The sequence below is a fragment of the Mustela lutreola genome, chromosome Y (assembly GCF_030435805.1).
Source record: "Mustela lutreola isolate mMusLut2 chromosome Y, mMusLut2.pri, whole genome shotgun sequence".
NCBI classification, from domain to species: Eukaryota; Metazoa; Chordata; class Mammalia; order Carnivora; family Mustelidae; genus Mustela; species Mustela lutreola.
The window spans coordinates 544,886-557,739 of NC_081309.1; the positions used below are offsets into that span (position 1 = coordinate 544,886).

Genomic DNA, 12,854 nt, shown 5'->3' on the forward strand with positions numbered 1-12,854 from the left:
TGGCAGTGGAAGACGAGGAGGTGCTGGCCGTGGAAGACGAGGAGGGGGTGGAGGTGGAATGCGAGGAGGTGGAGCTGGAATGCGAGGAGGTGCGGGCGGTGGAAGACGTGGAGGTGCTGGCAGTTGAAGACGAGCAGGTGCTGGCCGTGGAAGACGAGGAGGTGCTGGATGTGGAATGCGAGGAGCTGGTGGTGGTGGAAGACGAGGAGGTGCTGGCCGTGGAAGACGAGGAGGTGGTGGCGGCGGAAGACGAGGAGGTGCTGGCGGCGGAAGACGAGGAGGTGGTGGCGGTGGAAGACGAGGAGGTGGCGCAAGCAGAGCGGGTCGAGAAGACGAAGGAGCTGTCGCAGGCAGAGCCGGTGCCGCGGCCCGACACAGCCGGGACCGCCCTTGCCGCGCTGCAGGTGGTTCAGGAAGCGCTCCGCTCTGTGGATGTCCAAGCCACCAGGGCCTACCTGCGGCTCAAGCGCAGGATGAATCAGAAGCGGAGTGGTCACCTGGCTCGAAGGAGGGCCATCATCCAGGGCATCCCTGGCTTCTGGGCACGCGCCGTATCCTTCCTTCATCGCGCCCGCTCGGTTTTGGCCCCTCGGGAGGACAGTGGGAGCAGGGCAGCAGGGAGCAGAGCCTGAGCCTGAGCCAGGGGCTAGAGAAGTGCGAAGCTGGGCCGGGCTCCCCCAACCATGGCACCCACCCCTCCAGCAATGGGCACCTGCCAGCAGTAGGCTGCTGGGCCAGCAGGGAGCGCAAAGCCCTGAGCCCTGGGTCTACCCTTCTACTGCACTGCCTAGGGGGCCGGGGTCCAGCAGTGGGTGGTCCGGGAGGAGGTGGGTGCGGGTGTGCGCGTTGGCGGGAAAGCCAGAGCCTGAGACCTGTGGAGTCCTCTGTGAGTGGAAGCTCCGCGCCAGTGCTTTGGGGCTGCAGCACCCCCACACGCCTCTGCGGTCCCGGAACCCGTGTCAACACTCTGGACCCCTAGTGAAGCCCAGCCCACTTGGCTCAGAGCACATGTTGGAAGGAAAGGATTTGGGGTAAATGGGGCAGATGGAGAGGCTGCCCGCCTCGTTCCGTGTCCTTCAAACCGTGTATCGTTGCCGAGTTCCCGGAGACCTCCGGTTCTGTGGTGCGCTTGCACTCATTGAGAGTCAGTCAGCAGGCTGCCTGATTTCAGCGGGCCCCGGGACCCTGGACACGGTGCCCCGGGTGCTACCAACTCTGTCTCCACAGGCCCTCCTGAAGCCGGCCGAGGCCCCTGGCCCAGGTGTTCCCAGACACGTTTCCTCCCTCCCTGCCTCTCCCTCTCCATGTCCCCCACCCGCGCTCGCTCGCTGGCTCGCTCTCTCTCTGTCTCTCTCTCTCAACCCTCCCAGCCCTCCGTCTATGTCTGTCGTCAGGGTTTGGGTGTCTCTGTCTCTCTGTCTCCTTCCTCCCGCCGTACCCCTTTCCTCCCTTTGTGGCTGACTCTGCCAGGCCCTTGCTCGAGACCCTGGGTGTGCAGCCATGCTGCAAGCGAGCGGAGCAGCCCCCTTGTGGGCACAGAAGGTCCCTCAAGGGCCCAGGGCCTCGGGTGAGCACACAAGCAAACGGGGCCGTGAGGGGGACCGAGACCATCCAAACATCCAGAGTGGTGACTGACTGCCTCCTGGCCCAGCCGAGCACGGGCACAGGCCAGAGAGGACGTAGGCAGGGAGAGCGGACGGGCTCTTGACCTTGCCCTCCTGGGCCCCGGGAGCCTCAGCCCTGTTGATCCTCCAAGCCCTGCGATGCCCCAGGGCAGAGCATGGGTGACGAAAGGGCAAGCGCTGGGGAGGTTGGGACGGGGAAGTGCCTGCTGTTTCTGCACAGGCCGCCTTCCGTCCCTGGCTCTCAGTCGGGAAGGGCCGGGGCGTTCCTGGTTCTCTTCCCGGCGCCCTTGACGTCGAGGCTCCTTGACCCAAGGCAGATCCTGAATCACCCCCAGTTATCAGCTGTGATAGGTGACCAGGACACAGACATGCTCAGCTACATGACCAATTTAGAGGTTAGCCCTGGAGCCTGAGGCCAGCGGTGGTGCCTTGGGAGTGGGGGTGGAGCTGGAGTGGGTGCGTTTGAGTTGCTGAGAGTTGCGGTCAGTCAGTCACGCAGAACACCTAGGGTCAACGACCCCTCCCCCTCCCCCTTCTCTTGCTTTCCTGCGGCAGGTGGAGGAACTGGGTCGTCCCAAGTACCGCTGCAGGTTGATGTTTTACTTTGGGAGCAACCCCTACTTCCAGAACGACGTGATCGTTAAGGAGTATCACCTTAGCATCGGCGGTAGGTGTGGGCTTGAGGTGCAGAGGAGCTGGCGGAGGGCTTCCCGGCATGAGGGCCCGGGGGTGGAAAGGGAAGAGTGTGGGGTCCTCGGGCAGTGCAGGGATTTGGCACAGGAAGGGGGACAGGTCGTCGGTTGAGAGCGAGAGCTGGCGTGGGTCCTAGGCCTCGGAGAGCCTCCCTTAAGTTTCCTCGTCCCGCAGGATATCGGGAGACTCGTTGCACTCCAGTCCAGTGGTTCTGGGATTATGAACGTGGTGCTGCCAGCCGCAGGCGAGACCCCAGCGGCCTGAACTTCTTCAACTGGTTGTGTGACCCCGGCTGCCCAGGGTCCAACAGGATCGCCGGGGTGAGGCCCCTGCGCCTTCGTCAGCAGCGCAGATGCTGGAGTCCCGACTGCTGGGCAACGGGGTCGGGGGCCCCGTGCTCAGCTCACCTTTTGTCCCCTACCAGATCATCATCGAGGACCTGTGGCCCAATCCGTTGCAGTACTACCCGAGGCTGGAAGGCGGCGCCTGGGAATGAGCTGAGAGGACGACCTGTCGGTGAGGAGCCAGGAGGGCTGGGTCCAGAGCCCTGTGGGCAGGGGTGCCAGGGGACAGTCAATTTAGTGGCGGGGAAACTGAGGCTCAGAGGAGCTTGGACCCATGGAGCAGGGGGCAGGGTGGGAAGTGAGCCTGCGGGAACTCAGAGCGCACACACAGGGCCGAGGATGGGTCTAGTCCGGCAGGTTCATGCCTGCCATGCTGTCCTTCGGAAAACCCCTGGCCAATCCGGACAAGCAAGGCTCCCCCAGCCCATTTTCCTGAAGTGTCTCCCATGGCTGTCGGCCTCTCTCTCGGTCCTCCTGCCGCTCGTTCGGTTGGCGATGGCCTGCCTGTCTTTGGGAGTCAGGCTCCTTGTCCCAGCCCACTCTTGGACCACGACTCCCTGACGGCCGTCCACATGCCTGAGCACCGCGTGACCTCCCACATCGTTCACATGTCCTTGGGAATGGTCCCAGGCCATCCCAAGCAGGGTCACGGTGCCCTGGCTGTGGAGGAACTGGGATCCCACGAGTACAAGGCATGCTCACAACATCACGTTCACTATCCCTGGCATCATACATTTTCACAAATAGCTAAGACTTTTGTGTGTATTTTCATGTTTCTCTGTGTGTGTGTGTGTGTGTCTGTGTGTCTGTGTGTGTGTGTCAAGGCATGGCAGCCGTGTGGAAGTGGACATCACAGAGCATCCGCGTTGCACCACCAAGAAGAATCTGATGAGGCCTCCACCGTTGAGAGACCTGCATGGGCTCTTCTCCGTGGTGCTCAGCCTGCACGGGACAGCAAAAGGGACAAGGAGCAGCAGGGGCAGCGCTAGAGAGGATCCTGCCCCTAGCTGCAGGGTCAGGGAGAAGGGCCATAAACAAGTTACAAAGCACCTTGTGTCCATGTGTGGTTTTATATTGGGGGCACAGGAAATGGCAAGGAGGCAAGAAGCCTGGTGGGACCCTCCAACCCCCATCCTGTTGGATTCCATGGGTGGGGTGATGGAGAGCAAGGGGCCAGGGCACAGCCGTTCTTGGCCTGCGGACAGAACCCCACCCTTCCAAGCAGGATCTGGCAGAGGAAGGGAAGAGGCGGGGCTCTCTTGGGAAGTCTTGTTCTGTAGAGCGGGGCACACAGGAGGGGTAAGGTGCTCCCGAGTGGGGCCCTGGGGTCCCCTGGGCTCCTCGTACCACCGTATTCACATGGCTCGGAGAGCTTTTTCTGTTGCCCTTCAACCTGGAACTGTGCCCTGCATTGCTGAGTTGCAATGCCATGCATCTTCTTGGTCAGCACCAGCGCAAAACCAAGGGTCGTGGGAGGAGCAAAGATGAGGCGGTCGCTCACGGTCCCTCCCTGTGGCAACAGATCCTCCTGCAGTGCAGGGGACAGTTCCACGGATGTGTGAGAGAACGCAGGTGTGCTCCATGGGATGGCGGACATCCTGAGTGTTTATGTGTGAGGGAGCCGCTGAGGGCAGGTCCGCGCCTGCACACGGACGTGTGTGTGTGTGTGTGTGTGTGTGTGTGAGTGTGTGTGTGAAGGGGCAATGGGGAATGGCCCTATGCCCTCGACCATGTGTATGCATTGTGTACCTCCCCTCAGTAAACAATCTGTAGTGCATGTGTGTGTGTCTGTGTCTCTCTGGGGCCTCCTTTGTACAAGGGCTGGACAGCTATGCTGTGTGTTTTGGGTGTATGTTTCCATGCGCAGTTCTGTGTCCAGTGTTTGGGCTGAGGGTACATGAGTCCGTGACAGAGATAGGATGTGTGCTGGGAATGAGTGTGGGTTTGCATGGGCTTTTGTGTGCGTGCGTGCACGTGTGGGTGTGCTTGAGTGGTTGAGTGTGCATTTCTATGTCAGAGAGGTCGTGTGTTTTCCTCGCATGTGTCTGCATCCTCAGGGAGTGTGCGTTGGAGTATGTGTTTTAGACAGGTGAGAATGTCTGTGTGTCCACTTCTGTGGATGTTTATGGATTGCAGGGCACCAGGGGCAGACTTCTTTTTTGAGCAGGGTCAACTGTGTACGCCTATGCCGGAGACCTTGGATGTGTTGTCGTGTGTGCGTGTGCTTGCAAGCATAGCTGTGTGTGGGGGAGGGCAGGGATGCATGCCTGCGTGTGCTCCGTGTGTGTGTTTTGTGTATGAGCGTAGAGCTCGTTGTGATTGTATAATTGTGTCAGTGTGTGTGTGTGTGTGTGTGTGTGTGTATGAGAGATTGAGAGAGTGGCTACGTGTGTGTTCTTTATGACACAGATGATGGGTTTTGTTTACATGCTTCTGTACCCTTAGGGCTATGAGCGTTTGTGCATGCGCCGATGTGTCACGTTATTATGCCTGTGGGCTCGAGGCCATAGAGGTGGTGGGGAATGCATGTTAGTGTTTTTGGGCACACACGTGTATGATTTTTATGGTGAGGCCAAATGCGTATGCCTGTGCCAGAGACCTTGTGGCAACTGGGTGTGTCCCGAGTGTTTTTGCAAGCGCCTATGTGTCTCCATGCAAGGGATGGTGTGCAGGCCTCAGATCCATATGCACGAGTGTGTATGTAGTGTGTACAGTGGGTTCGCAAACCGCTCGCCTGTCTGTGTGTGTGTGTGTGTGTGTGTGTGTGTGCAGGCTTGTATACACGTGCGTTCTTTGAGGATGCAGAACAAGGGATTTGCTTACATTCTGCCCTTTCCTCAAGGGTAAGTTTGTGTGAGTGTGCATGCTCCGATGTGCTGGGGTCAGTTGTGTATGCCTGTCTGCCAGAGGCTTTGGATGTGGTCTCTTGTGTGTGTGTGACTACGAGTGTCCCAGGTCACACCTGGGAACGTCCTTTTGAGTTGGGAACAAATGTCTATGCCTGTGCCAGAGACGTTCTGTGAGAGCTCTATGGTGTGTGTGTGTGTGTGTGTGTGTGTGCTTACGAGCACCTCTGTGCCTGCATGCATGTCTGGTGTACGTGCCAGAGTTGCAGAGATACATGTGTGTATTTAGTGTGTTCGGTGTTTTTGCGTGAGCACGTGTGTATGTGTGTGTCTGTGTGTTTGAAAGGAGCCCGATGGGGTGTGTTTGTATTTTCACTCCGTGTGTGTGTGTGTGTGTGTGTGTGCGCGCGTATGTGTGCAGCCGTGTGTGTGTCTGTGTGTACATGTGCCATCTCCTTTCTTTTGTTTCAGGGGCCAGGTGTGGGAATGCAGAGCCCCCTTCTGAGTGCCTGAGTGCCCGTGTGTCCGTGTGTGTGTGTCTGCATATCTGTCCCACCCAGGGAGGTTCACGCTGCTGAGATGCATATGAGGAAGCATCGCCCTTGACCAGAAGCCGTGAAAACTTCCCACGGAGCCTGGTGCCGGGGTGAAAGACAAGGTCGACTGAGGCCCCCGAGGAAAACCACTGAAATGTAGAAGACCGATGTCACCCGTGTTCCTGTATGTTCCTGTGTGGAGGCTCACGAATGAGCTCCTTCTCAGAAAGGAGCAGGTGGTGTGCCTGAGCTCCTGGTGTAAGGTTGGTGATTACGATGCTGCCTTGGAATCCCCATTGCGAGGAAGGGATGGGCCCTCATGCTTGCCCAGAGGTCTAGGACACATAAGCTCTGGGACGGCATCCCAGCGGGGGGAGGTCCTTCCCGTGCCGATGGTGGTGCTGGGCAGCGGGAGTTGATGAACAAAAGGCCAGCTATCAGGTCTCATGTCTTCCCTGGGGTAAAGACAGAGTGCAAGGCTAGGGAAGGATGAGCCAGCGCCAAACATGGCCAGTGTCTGGGTTTGGGGGATGGCGATGCCAGTCCTCCAGAGGGCTCCCTGGGGATGTCCTCAAGCACATCCACTGCACACAGCAGGGCTGGGCCTGTAGTTCATTGTCCCTTGGACCCCAGTGCCCGTGCTCGCTACCAGTCTGGCAAGGGGCCTGCCTCTTGCTGACGTGGTCATCCTCTCCGGCACAGAAACAATGCTGTGGAGGGAGTGGAGGCCAGGCCTGTGCCGTCACGTCTCTGATGTCGCATCCCTGCCTGGCCCATATCAGCGTAGCTGGGGCTGCATAATGACCTTTGGCCCTGGTGAGTCTCTGCTTTGCCACAGATGCGGGGCCGTTGGCCCGACTTGGATTTGTATGAATTTCTATCGCGGAGACAATCTGCCTGGGCCCTGGGCCCCGTGTTCTTCAACGTGGAGTGAGATGAGGCCGGGGCTGTCTCAGTAGTCTTCGAGGAGTCCTTGGCTGCCTGCGCCGTAAGCCATGTGTTGACGCATCCTTGGGAACAGAGGAACAGCCCCGCTCTTACAGCCGGCCAGCGAGGGGGAGGGATCTCCGGGGCCACGCCTAGGTCTTCAGGTCACTCATCACTCTCACTCGTCCCACTTTCAAATGCTCTGTGGCTACGGGACGAAAAGGTCAGTCTCTCGCACGGAGCGTAGGCAGGGGAAGCTTTTTAAAAGCTGCCCGTTGTGCTGTCGTCTACATGTCCTAGATGGCTGTGAAGACTCCTTACTGACCGGGGCCGCCTCGCGCCCACGATTGCTAGACCCGGTTCCTGTGTAAGCCCCTGTCTGTTTCCACCCTCTCCTCCGCCGCCGTGACTTCCTCTGTGGCTGTCTGACCGGTGTTTTCAGGGAACACGATTGCTGACCTCTTTGACACCACTGGATGGAGCTCTGCTCAGCGGACCGTTGGCTTCCGCAATCGGGTGTGTGTTGGGGGGGTCCCTTCTGCATAGGCGGTATGACTTTCGGGCCAGTACGCCTTGCACCCTCTGTACGACCAAAGCCTCCCTCTGTGCCTCCGGCCTTCCTCGCTCCGTCGCTGTGTTTCCATCCCCACACCTGCACACTCGTGTCTGTCCTGAACTCTGTCCGTCAATCCCATCGCCCCCCTCGCTCCCCAGCTCTTCTTCTCCCCCTGGGCTATGGTGCTCTCCTCCCAGGCTCCCTGGCTTCCCCCTCTCTCTGTCACCACCGCAGCCTCCCCCATCTGCAAGGCTGTGCTGTTTCGAGGGCACTTCTGCCTCTGGACCCTCAGGACCCTCCTCTAGGTCAGTTTGGATTGCACCAGTCACACCAACGCCGGGACCTTTTCAGGGACAGTCTCAGATAATTTGCCTGCTCGCCACAGGCGGCCATGCCTTTTGCTCACTGCAGGCGTCCCTCTCTGCACTGAGAGCTAACGTGGGCAACGTAGACACTTGGGCCCACCATGCAGCCTGCCCTTCATCTCAAGGAAGCTCCTCCTGCTTCTTTCGGCTCCAAAACCCCCAGGACACACCCACCCATCCTTGGTATGTGAGGCCCTCCCATGAGGCAAGGGCAAGGCTGGCAGCCTTGCCATGCCCCGCGGGGACTTCCTCACACCTCCGGTGGCCGGCGTCCTATGTGGCCCATGATCCCCCCCTGGCGTGCACCTGCATGAGGGGTGGTTCGGACACGAAGGACGTGCTGAGAAAGGACACATGTGCTGTCAATGCGCACCTGGTGGGTGCGCCATGCCCTCCCCGGCTGGTACTGCACTCAGCGACGGACCCAGACAAAGGGAGCACTCGGAGCAAAGTTGCAAGGAAGACCCCGAGTGCCCTTGGATGAAGGTCTGGCGGCGACGGAAGAGAACGCAAAGAGGAAAAGAGACACAGACGGGAAAGGGAAAGAGGTCGGGCAGAGGAAAGTCCAGCGGGAAAGGGTTTTCGAAGCGGCAGGCTCCCAGAAAGATGCATTTGGTCCTCGGACTTAAAGTCTGGCCCGTTAGCATGCCTCCCAGTGCCAGTGGGGGATCTGGCTGGGGCCGGCTTAGAAGCTCTGTGTGCACCCTGGTGGCCAGGGACTGTGGCTCTTGGGGCCAGGGTCCTCCTGGCCCTCTTGATCCCAGCGTCCTGGGATGGAGTCCCACATCGGGCTCCTTGCTCAGCAGGGAGCCTGCTTCTCCCTCTGCCTCTGCCTGCCTCTCTGCCTGCCTGTGCTCTCTCCACCCCCCTCTCTCTGATAAATAAATAAAATCTTAAAAAAAAAATTAAGGGCCAGGACATTGTGTGCAGATTCCTTCTCTGAAGGAAAGCTGGGTGGAACGGGGTGGTGCTGGGGTGTGGAGGGGGGTGGTCCCTGCACGCAGCAGCTTGGTGGTAGGCTCCTGGCTCCCTCCACCGCTGGATTGTTCCAGGGCAAAAGCCCGACAACAGTGACGCGGCACCGTTGGAGCACCAGCCGATGCCCCCAGGGCTTTCCCCGGGTTCCGCTAAGAAGCAGCGTGGGAGGCTTTCGGGCTGCGGGGAGACACTGGATTCAGCCACTGGATTTCAAATGCTAGCGAGAGGCGAGGGGTCCCAGAGGGACGGATGTGAAAGGGACGAGCGGGACTGTGACACGAGGGCACCGCGGGAAGGCCTACGAGGTGTCTGTGTAGAAACGTTAGGGGTTGGGAGGCACGGAGGGCACCGCTGGGGAGCGTCGCGGGCGGCCTTCCTGGCTAGCTCTGGCGCCTGCAAGGGCCCAGGAGGGTGGTGGCCACGCCCACGGCCCTATCCTGGGCGAGACCCCGGAGCACCCCCATCCTCTTCGGATCCGAGTCTCTATCGCTCCCAGGACGCATGTGTGACTCCTCCCGGCACGCCGCGCCGCGCGCCGCTTGGTGGCGTCAGCCACCGCCCCGGGTCCCTGTGCGCATGCGTGCCCAGGCCCGCGCACTCAGACAGGCGGCTGCTGCCCACCGCCGACGCCGGGCGCGGACCTGAGCCTGCGGTTCCCGCCTCTATCGCCTGCCCTCCGCAGCTGCCTGGTTGAGGGGCAGGGCCACATGGAGAGGGAGTCTGGGTCCGGGGAAGGCGGAGCTGCCCCAGAATCCGGGACCACCTTGGTCCCACACGGGGGCGGTGAGGAGGCGGCTGCCCTCAGGGAGACCGGCTCCTGCGGGCACGCGGGGGCGCTTCTGGCCCTGGAGGCTGCCGGTTTGGTGGCAGCGGCTGTGCGGGAAGCTGAGGCCCCGCGTGGCCCAGAGGAGGCCGGCGCTGGGCAGGTGTTGGTGCTTGTGGTGCTGGATATCGTGGGGGAGGTGGAGGTGGTGGCAGTGGAAGACGAGGAGGTGCTGGCCGTGGAAGACGAGGAGGGGGTGGAGGTGGAATGCGAGGAGGTGGAGCTGGAATGCGAGGAGGTGCGGGCGGTGGAAGACGTGGAGGTGCTGGCAGTTGAAGACGAGCAGGTGCTGGCCGTGGAAGACGAGGAGGTGCTGGATGTGGAATGCGAGGAGCTGGTGGTGGTGGAAGACGAGGAGGTGCTGGCCGTGGAAGACGAGGAGGTGGTGGCGGCGGAAGACGAGGAGGTGCTGGCGGCGGAAGACGAGGAGGTGGTGGCGGTGGAAGACGAGGAGGTGGCGCAAGCAGAGCGGGTCGAGAAGCCGAAGGAGCTGTCGCAGGCAGAGCCGGTGCCGCGGCCCGACACAGCCGGGGCCGCCCTTGCCGCGCTGCAGGTGGTTCAGGAAGCGCTCCGCTCTGTGGATGTCCAAGCCACCAGGGCCTACCTGCGGCTCAAGCGCAGGATGAATCAGAAGCGGAGTGGTCACCTGGCTCGAAGGAGGGCCATCATCCAGGGCATCCCTGGCTTCTGGGCACGCGCCGTATCCTTCCTTCATTGCGCCGGCTCGGTTTTGGCCCCTGGGGAGGACAGTGGGAGCAGGGCAGCAGGGAGCAGAGCCTGAGACTGAGCCAGGGGCTAGAGAAGTGCGAAGCTGGGCCGGGCTCCCCCAACCACGGCACCCACCCCTCCAGCAATGGGCACCTGCCAGCAGTAGGCTGCTGGGCCAGCAGGGAGCGCAAAGCCCTGAGCCCTGGGTCTACCCTTCTACTGCACTGCCTAGGGGGCCGGGGTCCAGCAGTGGGTGGTCCGGGAGGAGGTGGGTGCGGGTGTGCGCGTTGGCGGGAAAGCCAGAGCCTGAGACCTGTGGAGTCCTCTGTGAGTGGAAGCTCCGCGCCAGTGCTTTGGGGCTGCAGCACCCCCACACGCCTCTGCGGTCCCGGAACCCGTGTCAACACTCTGGACCCCTAGTGAAGCCCAGCCCACTTGGCTCAGAGCACATGTTGGAAGGAAAGGATTTGGGGTAAATGGGGCAGATGGAGAGGCTGCCCGCCTCGTTCCGTGTCCTTCAAACCGTGTATCGTTGCCGAGTTCCCGGAGACCTCCGGTTCTGTGGTGCGCTTGCACTCATTGAGAGTCAGTCAGCAGGCTGCCTGATTTCAGCGGGCCCCGGGACCCTGGACACGGTGCCCCGGGTGCTACCAACTCTGTCTCCACAGGCCCTCCTGAAGCCGGCCGAGGCCCCTGGCCCAGGTGTTCCCAGACACGTTTCCTCCCTCCCTGCCTCTCCCTCTCCATGTCCCCCACCCGCGCTCGCTCGCTCGCTCGCTCTCTCTCTGTCTCTCTCTCTCAACCCTCCCAGCCCTCCGTCTACGTCTGTCGTCAGGGTTTGGGTGTCTCTGTCTCTCTGTCTCCTTCCTCCCGCCGTACCCCTTTCCTCCCTTTGTGGCTGACTCTGCCAGGCCCTTGCTCGAGACCCTGGGTGTGCAGCCATGCTGCAAGCGAGCGGAGCAGCCCCCTTGTGGGCACAGAAGGTCCCTCAAGGGCCCAGGGCCTCGGGTGAGCACACAAGCAAACGGGGCCGTGAGGGGGACCGAGACCATCCAAACATCCAGAGTGGTGACTGACTGCCTCCTGGCCCAGCCGAGCACGGGCACAGGCCAGAGAGGACGTAGGCAGGGAGAGCGGACGGGCTCTTGACCTTGCCCTCCTGGGCCCCGGGAGCCTCAGCCCTGTTGATCCTCCAAGCCCTGCGATGCCCCAGGGCAGAGCATGGGTGACGAAAGGGCAAGCGCTGGGGAGGTTGGGACGGGGAAGTGCCTGCTGTTTCTGCACAGGCCGCCTTCCGTCCCTGGCTCTCAGTCGGGAAGGGCCGGGGCGTTCCTGGTTCTCTTCCCGGCGCCCTTGACGTCGAGGCTCCTTGACCCAAGGCAGATCCTGAATCACCCCCAGTTATCAGCTGTGATAGGTGACCAGGACACAGACATGCTCAGCTACATGACCAATTTAGAGGTTAGCCCTGGAGCCTGAGGCCAGCGGTGGTGCCTTGGGAGTGGGGGTGGAGCTGGAGTGGGTGCGTTTGAGTTGCTGAGAGTTGCGGTCAGTCAGTCACGCAGAACACCTAGGGTCAACGACCCCTCCCCCTCCCCCTTCTCTTGCTTTCCTGCGGCAGGTGGAGGAACTGGGTCGTCCCAAGTACCGCTGCAGGTTGATGTTTTACTTTGGGAGCAACCCCTACTTCCAGAACGACGTGATCGTTAAGGAGTATCACCTTAGCATCGGCGGTAGGTGTGGGCTTGAGGTGCAGAGGAGCTGGCGGAGGGCTTCCCGGCATGAGGGCCCGGGGGTGGAAAGGGAAGAGTGTGGGGTCCTCGGGCAGTGCAGGGATTTGGCACAGGAAGGGGGACAGGTCGTCGGTTGAGAGCGAGAGCTGGCGTGGGTCCTAGGCCTCGGAGAGCCTCCCTTAAGTTTCCTCGTCCCGCAGGATATCGGGAGACTCGTTGCACTCCAGTCCAGTGGTTCTGGGATTATGAACGTGGTGCTGCCAGCCGCAGGCGAGACCCCAGCGGCCTGAACTTCTTCAACTGGTTGTGTGACCCCAGCTGCCCAGGGTCCAACAGGATCGCCGGGGTGAGGCCCCTGCGCCTTCGTCAGCAGCGCAGATGCTGGAGTCCCGACTGCTGGGCAACGGGGTCGGGGGCCCCGTGCTCAGCTCACCTTTTGTCCCCTACCAGATCATCATCGAGGACCTGTGGCCCAATCCGTTGCAGTACTACCCGAGGCTGGAAGGCGGCGCCTGGGAATGAGCTGAGAGGACGACCTGTCGGTGAGGAGCCAGGAGGGCTGGGTCCAGAGCCCTGTGGGCAGGGGTGCCAGGGGACAGTCAATTTAGTGGCGGGGAAACTGAGGCTCAGAGGAGCTTGGACCCATGGAGCAGGGGGCAGGGTGGGAAGTGAGCCTGCGGGAACTCAGAGCGCACACACAGGGCCGAGGATGGGTCTAGT

At 61.3% G+C, this 12,854-nt stretch overlaps 1 protein-coding gene across 1 annotated transcript; it reads left to right on the top strand.

The window, feature by feature from the left end:
• Nucleotides 1-10,315: 10,315 nt before the first annotated feature.
• Nucleotides 10,316-12,124, top strand: LOC131822464 (testis-specific Y-encoded protein 3-like; the record flags this gene model as incomplete). Its single annotated transcript, XM_059158782.1, has 3 exons — nucleotides 10,316-10,393; nucleotides 11,785-11,862; nucleotides 12,023-12,124. Coding segments are annotated over exons 1-3 (258 nt in total), but the record flags the coding sequence as incomplete, so codon positions are not given.
• Between the last annotated feature and the right edge of the window lie 730 nt (nucleotides 12,125-12,854).